We start from the raw sequence: 19,552 nt of genomic DNA, 5'->3' as shown, positions 1-19,552 counted from the left end.
TGGGTTCGATTCCCATCAGTGAGATGAAGAATCTTTATCTGGTCTCTTTCAATGAAAAGTGAGTTAGCCGATCTCATATGGAGATAGGGTTCCCCCCCCCCCCCCACTGGGAAACTCTGGGTTTATTTTATTTTCACTATTATGTCATTAATTTTCATTAACAAAATATGACTATAATAAATGCAAATGTTCAATTTTCTCTGCCAATCTTCAATGCAAATGTAACTCAGAAGCTATCGATTCAAATCCCACTGATGATGTATATGGTGCTGTTATGTTCTCTATTCATAATGAATTTCAGAATGACAGAGGGACGAATTCCATATGATTGGAGTAGAACTCTCATACTACTCATATATAAAAAGGGAAATAAAACTGAATGTGAGAATTACAGAGGTATTTCTTTACTCAGTGTTCCTGGTAAGATTTATGCAACTATACTTGAGAAATGGTTGAGAAGGACTGTGGAAGAAAAGCTTGGCAAAGAACAAGCTGGATTCAGAGCAAATAGAGGCTGTCAAGATCAGATTTTCACTTTATGACAGATAGTTGAGAAATCATGGGAATATAACAAACATCTGTATTTAAGTTTTGTCGATCTGGAAAAGGCATATGACAAGGTGCCAAGAGAGAAGCTATTCAATATGCTACAGCTATAAGTGTCAATGGGGCATTATATCAAGCAATACTCAGTCTTTATTTGAGTTTTAAGTCAGCAGTTAGAATTGAAGGAAGTACATTATCCCCTCTGTTATTCATTATCTATATGGATCGCATTATAAAGGAAAGTGGTATTAAGCCTGATATCAAAATTGGAGATGTTAATCTCAGCTCTTTACTTTATGCAGTTTATGCAGATGATGTTATACTTTTAAATAAATCCAGTACAAGCCTGCAAGATTCCCTGACTAAATTGAATAAATGTTGTAATAAATTTGGTATGAAAATCAGAAATAACAAGACAAAGACAATGCAAATAGGCAGAAACATTGAAAATATCAGCTGCATTGTGAATGGAGAACCTATAGAACAAGTAAAACATTTCAGCTACTTAGGCACAATTTTTGGGATGTATGGGGTGTCGAGGAGAGATAGCACCTCTCCACTTGGACGGTTGCATGTAATTGTGGTTCAGATGGGTTTGGCTCTCACTTATGGCTCCAAGAAGCTACTGTAAACTGGTAGCGACCACACCCTGATAAACTGTGTTGACACAGTTTATCAGGGTGTGAGGGTAGTGATATTTGGCTAAGTGAGGGTAGCCAAATATGGCAATCTCAAGCAGCGACTGTATTTAGTGAATCAGCTGCAAACAGCATCTGTACTTCATGTTATTAGTGGCTGAATTCAGGTCAAGGAGTAAAACAGGAAATAACAATAACAGCCAAAATTCAAGAAAGAAGACTGCGATGATTTGGCCATGTGACCAAAATGGGAACAGAAAGATTACCATTTAAAGCCCTGAATACAATGTTGGAAGGTAAAAGATCAAAAGGGTGACCCAGAATTAGATGGATAGACTAAAAGAGGACCTGAAACCAAATCACAACAAGCAAACACCAAACTGGACAGAATTGTTTGCACTTTCCAGGGACAGACAGAAGCAGAAAGAGTTCATTCGGCCTCATAGATGATGGAAGAGAGAAGAAGAAGAAGGAGGCACGACTTTTAGTGAAGATGGTAAATTAAATATGGAAATAGACAACAGAATCAACAAAGCTAGTATGGTAGGAAGTCAACTGAATAAATTTTTATCGAATAGGAGAGAAATTAGCCAAAACACTAAATTAGCTATATACAAGACAGTATTCAAGCCAATTTTAACTTATGGATCTGAGAGATGGGTCAGAAGTAAAACACTTGACCAAAGATTAGAGACTGCAGATATGAGTCGTGAGAAAGATTAGGAGCATGAAAAGATGGCACTAATGGAAAATCATATTATGATATTCTCAGCATCCAGGAATGCGTTAACAGAGCTAATCTCAGGTGGTATGGTCACTTAAACAGAATGGGCAAGGAAAATATAAGAAATATATTCCTATCTACAATTTCCTCCTGATTAGGAGGAAAATTGTAGATAGGAATTTGATGATGTATTGGCTGGACTAAGGACTTTTTCTACTTTTTTTTTAATTTTATATATTTGCATTGTTATTTTTTTATTTTTTACACCAAATATGGAATCTTTTCAAGCCACTTCAGTCCTCCAATAAGTGGGGGTGATGGTCTTAAACCAAGCAATAAAATTCATCTCTTATCTGGAGATTTTTGCAAATAATCCATGCCCACTATTGGATTAGAACCAGCTGCCTAAATTGGGGAGTGGATATGCTAACCACTTTAGCCAACCTGGCCAGCAAAACTTGTTTAACTTGTATATTCATGAAATTTGGAAATGGTCTGGTAAGAGACAATCAATCAGTTTTATCTCGAAGTTTTGAAGAGAAGCGAGAATTCATTGCGTATGGCATGAATATTGTGATGCAGGCAGCTGGTCACTTTTGCATGATAATGCACCATCTCATCGTTCGAACATTGTGAGACATTTTTTTGAGCAAAACCCGAGTTTATGTGTTGGATCACTCGCTGTATTCACCTGATTTAGCACCCTGTGACTTTTTTCTCTTCCCCTGACTTCATTTGCCAATGAAAGGAAAGCGATATGACACCATTGAAAAAGTTCAAGCAGCAGTAACCACAACCCTCAACAGTATCTCAAAAACCGATATAAAAAACTCATTTAACGAATTAACTGACCGTGCCAAACGCGGTATCGAAGCTGAGGGAGAGTATATTGATTGAAATAAATGATTTCAATTATTATAATTGGCATGTGTTTTATTTTCTATCAAAAGTTCGGTTTCTTTTTGGACAGAGGGTGTACTACCTGAAGTTAGCTCTGTTGACACTCCTGAATGCTAAAAACGTCAAGTTCCTTCCTAACACCCTAATTTTTAAAAAGATTCTGCCATTGATTCTACATATTTAATCCCCTAATCTTTCTCACAAGTTCCACATATGGCCTCAAAGCTTTGATCATGGATTTTAACTGTAACTCATCTCTCAGATACATAAGATAAAATTGTTCTGAACACTGTCTTGCATACAGTTAGTATTTATTAATTGTAAACTAACTGTACAAGACTAATTTCTTCCTTATTTCATATAAATTTATTCAGTTGATTTCCTACCACATCACCTTTGCTAATTCTGTTGTCACATCTCATATGCATATTCTCACATCCGTGGTCACTATTCCCTGATTAACAGTTTTATATCTAAAATAATTCTCAGAAAATAAACAGAAAATGTTAGTTTCATTAATTAGTGATGATACAACATAAGATTTCATGCTGCCTTGGTAAGCAATGTCACCACTGTTTTTATCAGTGAACTAGACTGAACAGCAGAAAGTCAATTACTGGAACGAACTCCAACTCAACCTCTAGAAAAGAATGAATCCAATGTCAGAAGAATCATCAACATAAGGAGTATTAATGAAAGGAAACTGAAAACTCTTTCAGAGAACTAGAAAAGTACCATGTGGACATAACTGTCATTAATGAGACAAAAAAAGACAAATAGGCGAGATCCTACTAAATAATAAGTATAAGATATTATGTTAGAGGCAATAACGAACAATAAAAGAAAGGAGCAGCAATAGCATTCAACACCAAACATGAAGATAAACTTCTTGATTGAAAGGCAATTCAAAGTAGAATTATGTGAGCAAATTTCAAAATGGGGAAATGGACAATGGAACTTATTTATGATTATGGTCCAATAGAAGATTCTTCTAAAGAAGAAGTGGATGAATTTTGAGTCATTAGAGAGTTGACAAAGAAACTGGAAAAACTGGTGTACTTGCTGAAATAGATCTAAACAGTAGAGTAAGAAATCAGGTTTACAGCTAACTGTAGTTTTAACTAGTGTAGCACTTCCCACTAAGAACTGTAGCAATGTGAAGTAAGCTTAGCTGCCTGTGGCTTATCTCAGTGTTCAATACACCATCATCTTTAAATTTAATCATTTTAATCTTGGTATTTATGCTTATGGTACAACAAAAGATTCCACCAAGGAATAAATGGAGGAATTTTTTGAGGCATTAGAGAAGGCAGATGGCAAAATGAAAAAGAAAAAGTTATTCCCTATCAGATGTCAGAAATCTAAACAGCAGAGCAGGAAATGATTACTAGATATATAGAAAAGTTTTGGGAAAATTTGAAGAAAAGTGCAAAGCTAATAATAACGGTAAATGCCTGCTGGATTTCTGTTCAGGACATGGATTAGTTATTACTAACACACCATTCCAACATAAAAATGTGTACAAATTTTTATGGAGAGTGTCTCACTGACTATGTTATAGTTGATAGCAAAGTTTTTCCACTAGTTCAGGACACAAGAGTATACACAGGATTTGAAATAGGAAGTGATCACTATTTGGTTTTGAGGTAGGATAAAATTGAATTTCATATTGAAAAGAAGAATAAGAAAGTTTTAAAACTAATCAAAGTTGAGCATCTTTCTTTCAGTAGATTCAATTCAATGATATATATAAATATCATTGAAGAAAAAGTGAAAAAATTTGAAAACAAGAAACAAACCTTGGAGATTCAATGGCAAACCCTGAAGAAAAGATTGATTGACTCAACCAGAAAAGCATATGGTGAGGTTGTCTTTAATGATAGCAAAATCAGAACTTCATGGTGGACTCAGAAAGTTAAAGATGCAGTGAAGGAAAAGCACCTCCATAGCTCAGTTGTTATAGATGCGGTCCTTTGGTTGGAAAGAAAGGAGTTCGATTCCCATCCACGACATGAGAAACGTTTATCTGATCTCTTTCAACTTAAGGTGAGGTGTTAGCCAGTCTCACATGGAGATAGAGGACTTCACCCAGAAACTCGGGGGTTTTTTTGTCCATCAGAAGGCAAAACAGCCCTGTAAACACAAATGGACTTACAGCTATGAATACTTATGACAATATGTAGAAGAGATAGGGTCTTCCCCACATGTCATTATGCCCATAGTCAACCATGAGTCACATCATGGCAGTCAACCCTCTTGGATAGGAGATGGCACATAATGGGATGGAATGGGAAGGAAAATAAAAAACATATCGAAAGTTCTGAGCAAGTCAGTCAGCTTTTTACATTTTTTCTCTGCATTCGCTTCAAGAATGCAGAGAAAAATGTAAGAAAGCGAAGCACTGTAAAACTAGCTAAACAAAAGTCTTGGGAAAACTTTGGTAAGAACATAGAAAATAAACATCATGAAGGTGGTAAAATATTCTGAAGGCTATTGAAAAAGCTTAGAAATGGAGAAAAGAGTAAAAGAAATTTTACTCTAAAAATACTGTAAAAGAAATAGATAAAGGTGACATGATTACTGAACAGAAGAAAACTTCCAACAGGAATGCAGTCAGGAATACATATCATACTTGAAGTAGAAAAAAGTCAAAAAACCTGAAATGTGGAAAGGCAGATGGAAAAGATGAAATTCAGCCAGAAATGAATATGGAAGTATAAAAGTTTTACAGTGTCTACATTGCATAATTCAGAAGACCTGGTCAGAGGCCTTTTATATTCTTGCCATGACTTGTGTTTAGCTACTTAGCTTAGCTCTCTTAGATTTTCCTCCATATTCTTTTAGGACATCTGCCAATTTATTTACTAGGAATTTTTGGTATGCTTTCTTTTTATCCAGGATTGTTTCTTCAAACTTCTTTTGAACTGTTTCATTTTTCCTTCATTAATGTTTCTATAGTTGAAGCTACAGTTTACTTGTAAAAGCTGCTCAAATTTAATCATTTCTAAAACTTTCTTACATACTGTTCTTTTCAATGTGATATTAACTTTTTCCTACTTAAAAGTACACTTCCAATTTCAAATCATACACGCTTGTATCCTGAAGCAGCATGAAGATATCACTACCAACAATGACATACTCAATGAGGGTTTTCTTATTACTTATTTCTTGTGCACATTTTTATGAGGCCAAGGATTTTTTTAAGTTGAACCAATAAGGAAGTCTAACACCAGGTGATGAAAATCATCTACCACCTAAAAACCTTACAAACATCTAATGCAACACTGGAATTTGAACACGAACAGTTGAAGACCAGAGATGTTATCTACTCAGGTGATAAGAGCAGGTATAGTTCGCCCACCGATTTGAGGTCCCTCGACACTTCTGTGCATCTCAGAAAAAGAAGAATCCATTCCAATAATAGGGTAATCAGTCCATATAGTGGGATGAGTTGTTTATTATTACCGGTCGGAAAATTAACTTCTCTTTTATGATTATTGTAGTTAACTATGTTGCTTGTATAACAGGTGGAAAATTTTACCTATAAAGCACGTGATTTCGCGTGTTGGCGACCAATTCGGACGTCCTTAATTTTTTCTCCCCTTCAGCATGAATCGACTATTCTTGGAAAGATGCGAAGCAGGGACCTGGAAACGGTGGGCGAACTATATATTGGGATGATTGAATTTACAGTGAAAACAACAAAATTGTCTACATTAATCAGGTGTGTGTGTATTCTCCAGTTAGTTTTGCCTGTTATGCAAGATTAAAAAAAAAAAAACCTTTCAGGGAGGAAACAACTTCCCACCACTATATGAGACTGGAAACTCACCTTCAGCTGAAAAGCCTTCAGAAAGTTTCCTCACGTCCTAGACAGGAATGCAATCATTCTCATGATCATGTTCTTATTTAGAAGATGATGAACAGCTAGAGGATATGATAAAAAGTTAAAGAGCAACTTAAGTGAAAATCTAATTAGGTAACTGCTATGGAGGGACAGGGAGTAGCTTAAATTTATGTGTAATAATCACATGGAATTTAGCATTGGTAGTGACCATTTTCTTTTTTTTTCAGGAGAGAATTCATTGAAATCTTACTATTTCACCCTAGATGAACTTATATGTCTCCTGCTAGAACATAAATAATTATGATTAGTGCAACAAAATTTATTTGTTTGCAATATAAATACCAATATATATTTATATGCAATCCAAGTAGCAAGCTTGTTTTGCTGGGAGTTGTAGTATCATGCACATTAAAACCACTTTGATTATATAACCTAAACAAAACAGCAAAAGAAGGAACATACATCCACAATTTTATGACCACTGTTATGCACTTGGTAATAATAAGGAGATATATCTTTCTTTGCTTCTCTTTGTGAGAGTTCCTTTGGCTCCTTCTGGTGTTTTATTGTGATCAAACCATCAGCCATTCCTGTTACAATGACTTTGTCCTTGAGCTAATGATGAGAGAAAAGCAGGAAAAGACAAACAGTTAATGTTTTACAAAGTTATCTTCACAAAATAAGCATAAATTTATATGGTAATACATATAAACATTGTTACACATAATTATAATGATGATTATTCATTTAAGTAAGCATTGACCTCTTACTTTCTTGTTCTTTAAGAGATACTTGTGCCATAAGTGTTTCTTCAATTCACACGATAACACAAAGAAAGAGTGAATATTTATTCAAATGACATTAAAATTAAACTAGCTGTTGGATGAAGTTGAAAGCCCGTCCCATTGTTGACTCTATAGATTCACCAACTTAATGCATAGCTAAAATTTTAGCACATTTATTAAAAGCTCAGATTGGACCTCCTGCTCCTTCATAAAGAAATTTATCTTATTCTCTAGATAATGTGAAAAATCCCCCCCCCCCCCAACCCACCGATTTAATGGTCAACTTCAATATAGAATCGCTCTTCACTAACGTACCTCTAGAAAATACACTACTTTCACAAGCCTTTCCACAGGATATAGTGAAAGTATTTGACTGTTATTTACTGGACATTTTCTTTGTCAAAACAAGTTTTACAGTCAAACTGAAGAAACTGCCATGGGAAATCCATTCTCTCCTGCTTTTGAGAACTTCTATTTGAAAAATTTAGAAGATATTTTTTTCTCATCCATACATCTGCAGCCTTCGTTCTGGGTTTGCTATACGGACATTTTTGCAATCTGGTCCTAAAATGAAGAAACATCACATATCTTCATTTTGGAGCCACATCGCAAAAACAGTGTGTGTAAATAATCTACATCCCCAAATTAATTTTACTATGGAGATAGAAAAATATGACAAATTATCCTTCTTAGATATTCCACTCCTCTACTCATCGTCAGGTCTACTTATGACTTCCATTTATCGACAGCATACTTTCACTAGACACTACATTCAACATTAATCTGCTCACCATCCCTTGCAGAAGATTGGAATTATCAAAACTTTATTATGAGGTCACACCATATGTTCTACTATACCATAGTAGAACTGCAACAACTATAGCATTACATGAAATAATGACTTCTCAGAAAAGATCATGACTTTTTGATTCCTATAATCCTAGCTTAAATAACAAGGAACGAGTATGTAGAGGCATGTGGTGAGGTTGTCTGCAAGGATAGAAAAATCAGAATTCCATGGTAGCCACAGGAAGTTAAAGAGGTAGTGAAGGAAAAGAAGAAAGCATATCAAAAGTTCCTGGCAAATAAGTCAGCTTTTGCTCTTAGAGAATACAGAGACAAATGTAAGAAAGCTAAACACTGTGCAAAACTAGGTAAACAAAAGTCATGAGAGGAATTTGGCAAGAACATAGAAAATAAATATCAAGAAGGTGGCAAGATATTCTGGAAGTTGTTGAAGAAGATTAGAAATGGAGGAAAGAGTGCTGTAAGAGTAATTAGAGATGATAAAGGTGACATGAAAATGGAAGAAAAAATATCCTTGAAGTATGGAGTAATTACTTCGAAAATTGCTAAATGAAACAAGCAGTGATAACACAATGGTAAAAAACACTCAACAGGCATACAGTCAGGAATACATATCCATACTTGAAGTAGAAAAAGCCATCAAAGGCTTGAAATGTGGAAAGGCAGCAGTAGTAGATGATATTCGACCAGAAATGCTGAAGTATGGTGGTATAAGAGTCTTAGAGTGGCTGCGCTGCATAGTTCAGAAAGCCTGGACAGAGGGACGAATTCCCGATGATTGGAGTAGAGCTCTAATAGTATCTATATGTAAAAAGGGAAATAAAACTGAATGTGAGAATTACAGGAGGTATTTCCCTATGCCATAAGATCTATGCCAGTATACTTGAAAAACAGTTGAGAAGAATTGTGGAAGAAAAGCTTGGTGAAGAACAAGCTGGATTCAGGCCAAATAGAGGCTGTCAGGATCAGATCTTCACTTTACGACAAACAGTCGAGAAAGCATGGGAATATAACAAAGATCTGTATTTAAGTATTGTCGATTTGGAATAGGCATATGACAAGGTGCCAAGACAGAAGCTATTCAATACGCTACAGTTATGTGGTGTCGATGGGGCATTATATCAAGCAATACTTAGTCTTTATTTGAGTTGTAAGTCAGCAGTTAGAATTGAAGGAAGTACAGGAAGATGGTTTAATGTTAAATCTGGTGTGAGACAAGGATGTACATTATCCCCTCTGTTATTCATTATCTATATGGATCACATTATGAAGGAAAGTGGTATTAAACATGATATCAAAATTGGAGATGTTAATGTCAGCTCTTTGCTTTATGCGGATGATGTTATACTTCTAAATAAATCCGCTACAAGTCTGCAAGATTCTCTGACTAAATTGAATAACTGTTGTAATAGATATGGTATGAAGGTCAGCAATAAAAAGACAAAGACAATGAAAACAGGCAGAAGCATTGAAAATGTCAACTGTGTTGTGAATGGAGAACCTGTGGAACAAGTAAAACATTTCAGCTACTTATGCACGATTTTTAGTGAAGATGGTAAATTAAATATAGAAATAGACAACAGAATGAGCAAAGCTGGTATGGTGGGAAGTCAATTGAATAAATTCATATGGAATAAGAGAGAAATTAGTCAAAACACTAAATCAGCTGTATATATACAAGACAGTGTTCAAACCAGTTTTAACTTATGGATCTGAGAGTTGGGTGAGAAGTAAAACACTTGACCAAAGACTAGAGACTGCAGATATGAGAGTCCTGAGAAAGATTAGAGGCATGAACAGATGGCATCAATGGCAATATCACATTAAAAATGAGGATATTAGGAAAGAACTTGACATTGTCAGCATCCAGGAATGCGTTAATCTCAGGTGGTATGGTCACTTAAACAGAATGGACGAGGAAAGATTAGCAAAACAAGTGTTCTCTGCCAGGTTGGCAAGAAAACGACCCAGAGGAAGACCAAGATATAGGTGGATTGATACGGTACAAAGTGCCGTAGATAATAGAAATATAAAATCTGATAAACTAGAGACCGCAGATATGAGAGTTCTGAGAAAGATTAGTGGCGTGAACAGATAGCATCAATATCAATATCATATTAAAAACGAGAATATTAGGAAAGAACTTGACATTGTCAGCATCCAGGAATGCGTTAGCAGAGCTAATCTCAGATGGTATGGTCACTTGAACAGAATGGCCGAGGAAAGATTAACAAAACAAGTGTTCTCTGCCAAGTTGGCAGGAATACGACCCAGAGGAAGACCAAGATATAGGTTGATTGATACGGTACAAAGTGCCTTAGACGATAGATATATAAGATCTGGTAATGTTGGAGTCTTGACAAGTAACAGACTGATTTGGAGGAAAATTGTAGAAAGAAAGTTAGTAATGATGTAAATTTTTCATGTAGTACTATCATATCCTGTACACCCCTTGAGGATACATGTCAGGAATTTGATGATGATGATATTATTTTCTTATCATCATGTTTTGTCATCAATACCATTGAAAATAAAAATTTCTTTTTCTGATCTTCAGCTATAATAGTACAAGTCTTTCAACTATATGTTTTGTGGACAATAGTAGAATATGTCCAACACAAATACTTCTTTTTTTTCTTTAATGATATAGTATGATGTATGATATAAATCTCTTCTGGTGTCCAATTCTTTGTATTTTTTTTTTTTTTTTTTCAATATGAATCTCATCCATGAAAGGTAGTTGGCAACTACATGTTCTCCCTCAATCAAGTGATTGGTGGGGTAGCAATGCTACTTTACTAGGAATTATTAGAGAACAAGGTGGTTTTCCATTGCCTTCCTTATCCACTAGTATTCTGTCAGCAGATATGTGCAGGGCTCAAGAAATACACTCACCTGTGATGAGTAGATTTTGCCAACTGGCAAGGAACTATAGACTGGACAAAATATACTATTTGGTACAATCAGCGATCAGTTTCTGGAACTCTATTACTGACTTATATAAAAATCAATAAAAATTGAAATCAACGAAATTCCTTAACTTGCCCACAGCACAAATGAATTATAGGTTTACAAATAAACCTTTCTTGGGTGCAAGCAAAAAAAAAAAAAAAAAAGGGAGGTCTTGGACAAGGACATATTTTATGTGACAAGTAGGATTTTGCATAATTTATCAAGACTTGGATGTGCATGTTCACAGGGCCAGTATGCCTGATTTGAGAAAAAAAAAAAAGCTTCTGGATAACTCCCCAACTTCTACATGAGACAGGCACTAACTCTCCTTCAACTGAAAAACTCTAGAAACCGAACATGGAACTTTTTCAAGCCACTTCAAGTATCCTCCACCTAAAGGCATTCACAAAACATTTATACTTATGCTAGGATTCGAACCTCTAGACCAGTGGGCACCAAACCTTTCGCCGTGAGGGCCACATCTTAAGCACTGTTCGGTGGGCCGTAGTAAAAAAAAAAGCACTAGAACTAGATATATGAGTTTTATTGAAAGCAGATAAAAACTGATTACAGAGTATGCGAGATTAAATTATCGTATATTAATGACAATGGACACTATCAGCAAATTCTCATATTTTTATCACAAATTATAATACAACCATTAATGTGAATGACGTAACTGTGTTTGTGTTTTTAAAATCTTATTAAACTCAGGTTCAAATTTTGAAGTGCTAATTACAAGTAGCAATATCAAATGTTCATCAGATAAATTCGCCCTGTATTTTGACTTGATATATTTCATTCGGGAAAAAGTTTGTTCACAAAGATACATTGTCCCAAAAATAGAGATAAATTTACAATTTGCTTGTAAAATTCAAATTCTTTTTCTTCGTTAGTCCATTTTAACTGACCTTTTACAGTCAGAAAGACGGTAACTTGGATTACAGTTACTTTTTGCTATTCCAGAATATATTTTGAACACAATTTTAATTAATGCATTTGAAATCTATCAACACCCAGTGTTTTTTTTTTTGCAGATTCATCATCATCAAATTCCTGCCATGTACCCTCAAGGGGTGTACAGGATATGATAGTACTGCATGAAAAAATTACATCATTACTAACTTCCTATCTACAATTTTCCTCCAAATCAGTCTGTTACTTGTCAAGACTCCAACATTATCAGATCTTATATTTCTATCGTCTAAGGCACTTTGTACTGCATCAATCCACCTATATCTTGGTCTTCCTCTGGGTCGTTTTGCTGCCAACCTGGCAGAAAACACTTGTTTTGCTATTCTTTCTTCGCCCATTCTGTTTAAGTGACCATACCACCTGAGATTAGCTCTGCGAACACATTTCTGGATGCTGACAATGTCAAGTTCTTTCCTGATATCCTCGTTTTTAATATGATATTGCCATTGATGACATCTGTTCACGCCTATAATCTTTCTCAGTACTCTCATATCTGCGGTCTCTAGTCTTTGGTCAAGTGTTTTACTTCTGACCCAGCTCTCAGCTCCATAAGTTAAAACTGGTTTGAACACCATCTTGTATACAGCTAATATAGTGATCTAACTAATTTCTCTCTTATTCCATATGAATTTATTCAATTGACTTCCTACCATACCAGATCACCCTTATTGTGATTGTTCTCCTGTGGCTCAGACGATTACTCATGTTGTGTACGACTGCCCAAGGTGTCGGATGAGGCCTTGAATTGGCTTTCCAGCCTGGACCTTGACCTGTAGTTGGCATGGTGGTGGCGGTGGTTATGGAGGAAACAGAAGATCACGGTCCCGTCTCACCACGAAGATATTATTCTCATAGTCCTTGTCATAGTATCAGCAGAACTCCTCCTCATGTTAGATGATAATGATACAATGTGAAATGGGCCCCCTCTAATGGATCAAGTTTTCTCACACAAGACACAACTGCTCTCTACTTAAACCTCGGATACAGCTACATTTATGTTGTGAAGTGTTGTGAGAACATGCAGCCTTGTCATACTTGTTGCAGCAGGATGATAATTGTCCCTAGCTTGATTATGACAAGTTACTTTTGCTTTATTTTTTAAAAAAAGGAAAGACTTAGAAAGCAGGTTGTGCCTTTTATGTAATGAATTTTTATATGTTAAGATTTTCATCATTTGTTTCTGGAAATTGTGATTGTACTCTTCACTTACCAGTTTCATGTAGCCATAAGCATAAATAAATAATTCTGCTTCTGTTCTTTGGAAGAAACTTCCCAGTACCATTTTCCCAAATGCATATAACCCTACCTCTTTAAGAAACAAATTAGCAAATTCCTTTCATCTTTCTCCCCAATTGCTTGCCCCCCCCACATGGTACAGTTGTGTAATGTGGCCTCATTTATGAGAATCACATAAAAAAGATGACCCAAGGAATACTGGGTCATCCCTCCCTCTTCCCTTTCAGGCCATGTTAGGATATCATAAATGCAACTAAATTATCTTCTGTAAAACATTATTAGAGAATAAAAAGTTGATTTCCATTGCTGAGAAAAAGGGAAGTACATTACACGAAAGTGTCAATTACTCACTGAAATTCCTAAAGTTGTTTTTATCAAGATACTATTAAACTAAATCAAAATTACTGTGAAGCAAAAACTGATAAAAAAAGAAAATGTTGTGGATTCAACACTGGAACAAAAGTGATGACCAGGTTTGGAAAAAGTACAAAAAGAAGGCTACAAAAATGACAGTTATGGTGAAGGTAAAATTGGATTATGAGAAGTCAGCCAGAGTAGTTGACTAAGAAGTCAACATAGAAGCTCTGCAACCAATAGATGCTGCTTCAAATCTGTATGCATGGATGTTTACAATTGTCTCTGTCTACAGGTGGAAGACTAATTTCATCATCTAGTGTAAGACCACTGTCCTGCTTGCTGTGCGATTGACAAAGCTCCATTTTCTGTCTCCAGAGCATTTTTGTCTCCTGATTATATAAAAAAATACAAAAAAGTACCTTAGCCGTACCCCCGCACCCCCTAATTTTTCATATGGCTTGAAGGTAGTCTGTATATGTCATACCTTTTTTAAAACTCATGAGATTTTTTTTTTCTAAGGTGTAGGAAATGGCAACTGATTTTTTGTGTCCTGGGTTTTCAGGAAGGGAGGTTGGATTTGAAAGATATGGACAGGGTATTCTGTTGATTTTGTGAAAGGAAATGCCATGGGCTGAAACCATGCTGAGGATGTGACTGACTTCTGTTGACAGACGAATGTAATCTGAGCAAACAATTCTAGCTCAATTAGCTAAGCTTTTAATAACATGCCGCATTGCTGAGAGGGATGGTGATGCGATAAGTTACATATACCTTCCAGTGAAGGTAGGTTGGTTATCTGTTGGATAGTCAGGTGACCAGTGTTGATGAAGGCAGACAACTATCTTTTTCTTTTGAATGGTGAAACAAATGCTTAGGTGTTGGCTGGTGAGATGTGCTAAAAACACTTCCAGTGTATCTCTGATGCATGGCCAAATGGAGAACACACTGTCCATGTACAATACAGCATTTTGTATGTGGACAGTGTGTTTTCACAAATTGCTTATAAAACCCACAATAAAGCTATACTGTATTGTTGGTTTGTGAGAAGCCAAGTGTAGGGTTACAATTTCAAAATATTCCATGAAAAGATTGGTGAGCAAAGAGGAAGAGAGCCCAGAGTTGTACAATGGGGGCTGGAAAGTTTTGGAAAAAAAAAAAAAAAAAAGTACCACTTAATGAAACATGGGATTAAAGAATTTTAAGATATGTTCTTTATTGCAGCTGCATCAGTTGCTTTAATATTTTTGTTATAGGTGTTTATCAGAACTCTCCAGCTGCCCGACTCCCTCGTATGTTCAATCTACATATATGAGAGTGGTCTGAAAAGTTCTCGGCCTCAACCATAGTTGCCAACACTATCGGTATGATTTTTTTTTCTTTCCAAGTAGGTACATCTGTTAAAATCATCCATGTGAAATTGCAAGTCATTCTATGAAGCAGTTTGTTTAATACAGTTGTCTGAAGCAAAAGCGTTGTCTGTATACCTTAAAATGGATAAAATTGAGTATTGTGCGGTTATAAAATTCTTTGTAAAAGAAGGTTTAAAGGCAAATGAAATTCCTTCGAAGTTCATAAAAGTTTATGGGCACTCTTCTTCGTTTTATGCCAACAATGCCAATTTCAACAATTAAGAAATGAGCTGCCGAGTTTAAGCATGGCCGTACCAGCCTCGAAGGTACGACCATGCTTCTGGTGTATAACAACACCAGAAATCACCAATCAAGTGCATGATATGGTATTGGATGACCAGCGAGTCAAAGTGCATGAAATTGCTGAGACTATAGGCATTTCAAAAGAATGTGTAGGACATATTTTGCATGAAGAATTGCAAATGAAAAAGCTTTGCGCAAGATGGGTGCTGCGTTGGCTCACAGAAATTTCAAAAAAGCACTCGCATGAAAATCTCTGAACAGTGCTTGGAGCATTTTAACAAGAATAAAACTGATTTTGTGCATCGATTTATTACTATAGATGAGACTTGGATTCACCATTACACAGCAGAATCCAAATACAGGAGACAGAAGGGTTGTTCAGCACCAAAGAAGACATAGTCAGTTCCATCAGCAGGAAAGGTCATGGCATCGGTGTTTTGGTATGCTAAAGGCATTTTGTTTATTAATTATCTTAAAAAGGGTAAAACAATAACCAGGGAATATTAATTATTATTCCGATCTTTCAACCAGACTAGATGAAAAAATTCGTGAGAAAAGACCCAGTTTGTAGAAGAAAAAAATCATCTTTCATCAGGACAATGCACCTGCCCACAAAGGTGTTTTGGCAAGGGAAAATTAAGGGATCTGCGATATGAATTATTGGAACATCCACCCTATTCCCCAGATTTGGCTCTCTCTGACTTCTATCTCTTCCCAAAACTAAAACTCATCCTCACTGGTCAGTGTTTTTCTTCAAATCAAGAGGTGATTGCAGCTGTAGATGGGGGTATTTTGCAGATCTTACTGCGAACCACTGACTGACAATATTTTCGATGGAATTTTGCCAGGAGGTTCGGAGGAAGGAGATTACCTGATATTAAAAGAAGTCATTGCAGCAGTTAGCTCCTCAAAAATAGGAAAATCACTGGGAATTGATGGTGTTACAATGGAACTGATACGCGAAGGAGGTGACATCATCATAGACACCTTGCTAAATTTGTTCCAGGACGTATGAAACACAGAGACTTTGCCTTCTGTCCTTGTACCTATTCATAAAAAGGGAAATAGCAATAAATGTAGCAACCACAGAACAATAAGCCTTATTAGTCATCCAAGCAAAATCCTGTTAAAAATACTATTGTCAAGAATTGAAAAGAAAATAGAAAGCAGACTATCGGATGAACAAGTGGGTTTCCTGAAGTCCAGAAGTACAATCAACCATATTTTTACAATACACATACTAGGCAAAAAAATACATAGAACATAATAAAATAATCTGTCACAACTTTTTAGACCTTCAAAAAGCTTTTGACCAATATAGCATGAGGCATTATGGAAAATTTTAGAACATTATGGTATTGACTACAAAATCATTAGGATTATTAAATCTCTTTATTCCTCATCTGATATGAGAATTGAAATTAAAAATTACAGCAGTGAACCGTTCCTGGCAGAATGGGGGGTAAGACAGGGATGCATCTTGTCCCCTCTTCTTTTTAATTGTTTTCTGGAATATGTCATAGATGAAGCTCTTCATGAATATGACACTGGAATAGTAGTTGGTGGACTAAGAATAAATAACTTATATTTTGCAGACGATATCGATCTTCTGGCAGAAAGTGAAGAAGAATTACAAGAGATAACCAACTGCATCTTCGGAACATTAAAAAATACGGATTATACATAAACCTACAAAAAACAAAAACAATGATAACCTCAAAATCAGACATTGAATTCTTAAAGATACAAATTATTAGCAATAATAATTTGTATATAATAACAATTTATTATTAGCAATAATAAATTGCATCTTAAAGATACAAATTATATCTCAATAAAAAAAAATTGAGAATGTAAACAAGTTCACTCATCTATAAAGCATGTTGAGTCAAGACGGTCGCTCAAAAACCGACATTAAATACTGAATTGCTAATTGAAATGTCTTAAAACCATTGTGAGGAGATAACAGAATAGCAATCACAACCAGACTAAGACTAATTGACATTGGTGAATTCTATCTTCTTGTATGGTTGCGAGGCCTGGACTTTAATGTAAGTTTTCATATCTTTTGAAATGAAAACTTACAGAAGACTTCTGAGAATTCCCTATACCGCTCACAAAACCAATGAAATGTCCAAAAACTGATTGATTCAATAGACGGGAGAAGAAGGGACAATATTCTGACAGTCATCAGAAGAAAACAAATGAAATGGTCCGGACATGTGGAGAGGGCTAATGGCATTCCAAAGCAAACACTGGAAGGAATCATTCCGGGACCAACCTCAATTAAAACGGACCGATAACATCAAAAAATGGACAAATTCCTCCCTTTCTCAACTGACATCAAGAACAAGAGACCGAGATGATTGGAGGAGGCTAACAAAGAATATCACCTACCAGCCATGAATGACCCGGTCCATTTAGGACTATGGGAAAGAAGAAGACTGAGAACCACTACAGAGACAGGATAATGGCACTGGAATAAATGTATTAGTCTTAAATGAGATTATGTTAAAAAATAAAAATAATTAAATTATAAATTTGTTTTTTCATTGTTAGGCCGAGAACTTTTCAGACCACCCTCGTAGGTTTTCCCTTACCTTTTCTTTAAAGGGTACATTTGTAAATAGAGAGACCCTCAAACCAACCATGATGTCAGTATCTTTAAGGACCAAATCTGACAAGCTAGATTTGAAGTGCTTGGGGCATTTTAACAAGAATAAAACTGATTTTGTGCATCAATTTATTACTATGGATGAGACTTGGATTCACCATTACACACAGGATCCAAACAGCAGTCAAATAGAATTTTTAATATGGGAGGGAGAGTGGTACCTGTCAGGACAGAGAGACTATGGGCTAAGTATTTGACCACTTTTTAAGTAAGTAGAAACCATTATGGGTCTCAAGGGTATGTTCTGTTTGTGTATTTTTGGTAGTTCATAAATCCGAGGAAACTAGGATATAACTTTGTCTAATGATTTTCAGAGTGCTTTTTTTGGTTTTAAGGTTGACATGAATTAAGCAATTAGCCTCAATCAATTTCCAAGTAAGATTGACATTTTTCAAATCATATTCAGAGTAATCAAGTACCACTGTAGCATTACCCTCATCCGCTTTGGTGACAATATTTGGGTTCTGATCATTTTTTTTTTTTTGGAGGAAAGTCCCATATGAGATAGATTCCTTTTCAGAGTTTTTCTTTTAGGCTTACACAGTGATCAGAATACATTTTGCAAAATTATGGAGACAACTACCGTGTTTGAGTAAAGCTTTAGTTTAATATAAACCAAGATTTTGGTTTATATTAAAGTAAAGTTTTTACTCAAACACAGTAGTTGTCTCCATAATTTTCCAAAATGTATTCCTTTTCAGAGGTTTTGCTGTTTTAGAATGTTGGCTATATCTAGATAAAAACTATTGGCAAGATGGGAGGGGAGGCTGTAGATGTCCTGTTCTATTTTTATCATTATCTGGAGACTGGGCACTTGCTTTGCAGCTAAGGAAAAGAAGTTATGGCCAAGGTTTAGGGTGCTAATAGTTTCTTTCTTAAACTGAACTGACAATAGGTTAATTGCAATCTGTTCCGGTGGCAAATGCTGGGTCTGTATTTCTTGGCTAAATTGTTGAATTTTTGTATATGGTGGGCCTTTGCTTTTCTAAATTCTTTTTATATTGAAATGTCTGAAATGTTTGAAAGAAATGTCCAAAGTTCAGCATTCAGAGTGTTTCACAGCTCATCCTGTAGCTCATGAATAGTGCTGTTTGCAGTTGATTTGCATGTTGGCATTGCAAATCAATGCCAACATGGTACATGTGGCATTGATTTGCTCTGATAAAAGAGTGAAGCTCATACAATGGTAGATATGCCGAGCTTTTGGAGACCTGAACTTGGCTTCATTTTAATGCAAGTAGAAAAGTAACACACCCCAACAGCCAACATCTGTAATTCCATTTCACCACTGAAAACGAAAACAACAGTTCTGTCTACAGAAAATCTACCCATACTGGAAGGTACATCACTTGTCATATCACCACCCCTCCCAGAAATATGGTGTGTTATCAAAACCATAGCTAATTGAGCTAGAACCATTTGCTCAGACCCTAGACCATCTATAGAAATCAATCACACT

The 19,552-nt window shown here is 35.7% G+C and overlaps 1 protein-coding gene across 1 annotated transcript in view; it reads right to left on the bottom strand.

Annotated features, from left to right (window-relative positions):
• The window catches only part of LOC150099828 (U3 small nucleolar RNA-associated protein 15 homolog), a 191,377-nt gene that overhangs the window by 61,839 nt on the left and 109,986 nt on the right, over positions 1 to 19,552 (bottom strand). The window contains exon 9 of the mRNA XM_090404114.1: positions 7,118 to 7,270. Coding sequence (XP_090260240.1) covers positions 7,118 to 7,270 — 153 coding nt within the window. The remainder of the gene's footprint in view (positions 1 to 7,117; positions 7,271 to 19,552) is intronic.

The sequence above is a fragment of the Typopeltis vanoorti genome, chromosome 14 (assembly GCF_054136105.1).
Source record: "Typopeltis vanoorti isolate ZY-2024b chromosome 14, IOZ_Tvanoo_1.0, whole genome shotgun sequence".
In the NCBI taxonomy this organism is placed as follows: domain Eukaryota; kingdom Metazoa; phylum Arthropoda; class Arachnida; order Uropygi; family Thelyphonidae; genus Typopeltis; species Typopeltis vanoorti.
Note: the sequence above shows the minus strand (reverse complement) of the source record. Positions and strands in the feature narration are given on the sequence as shown.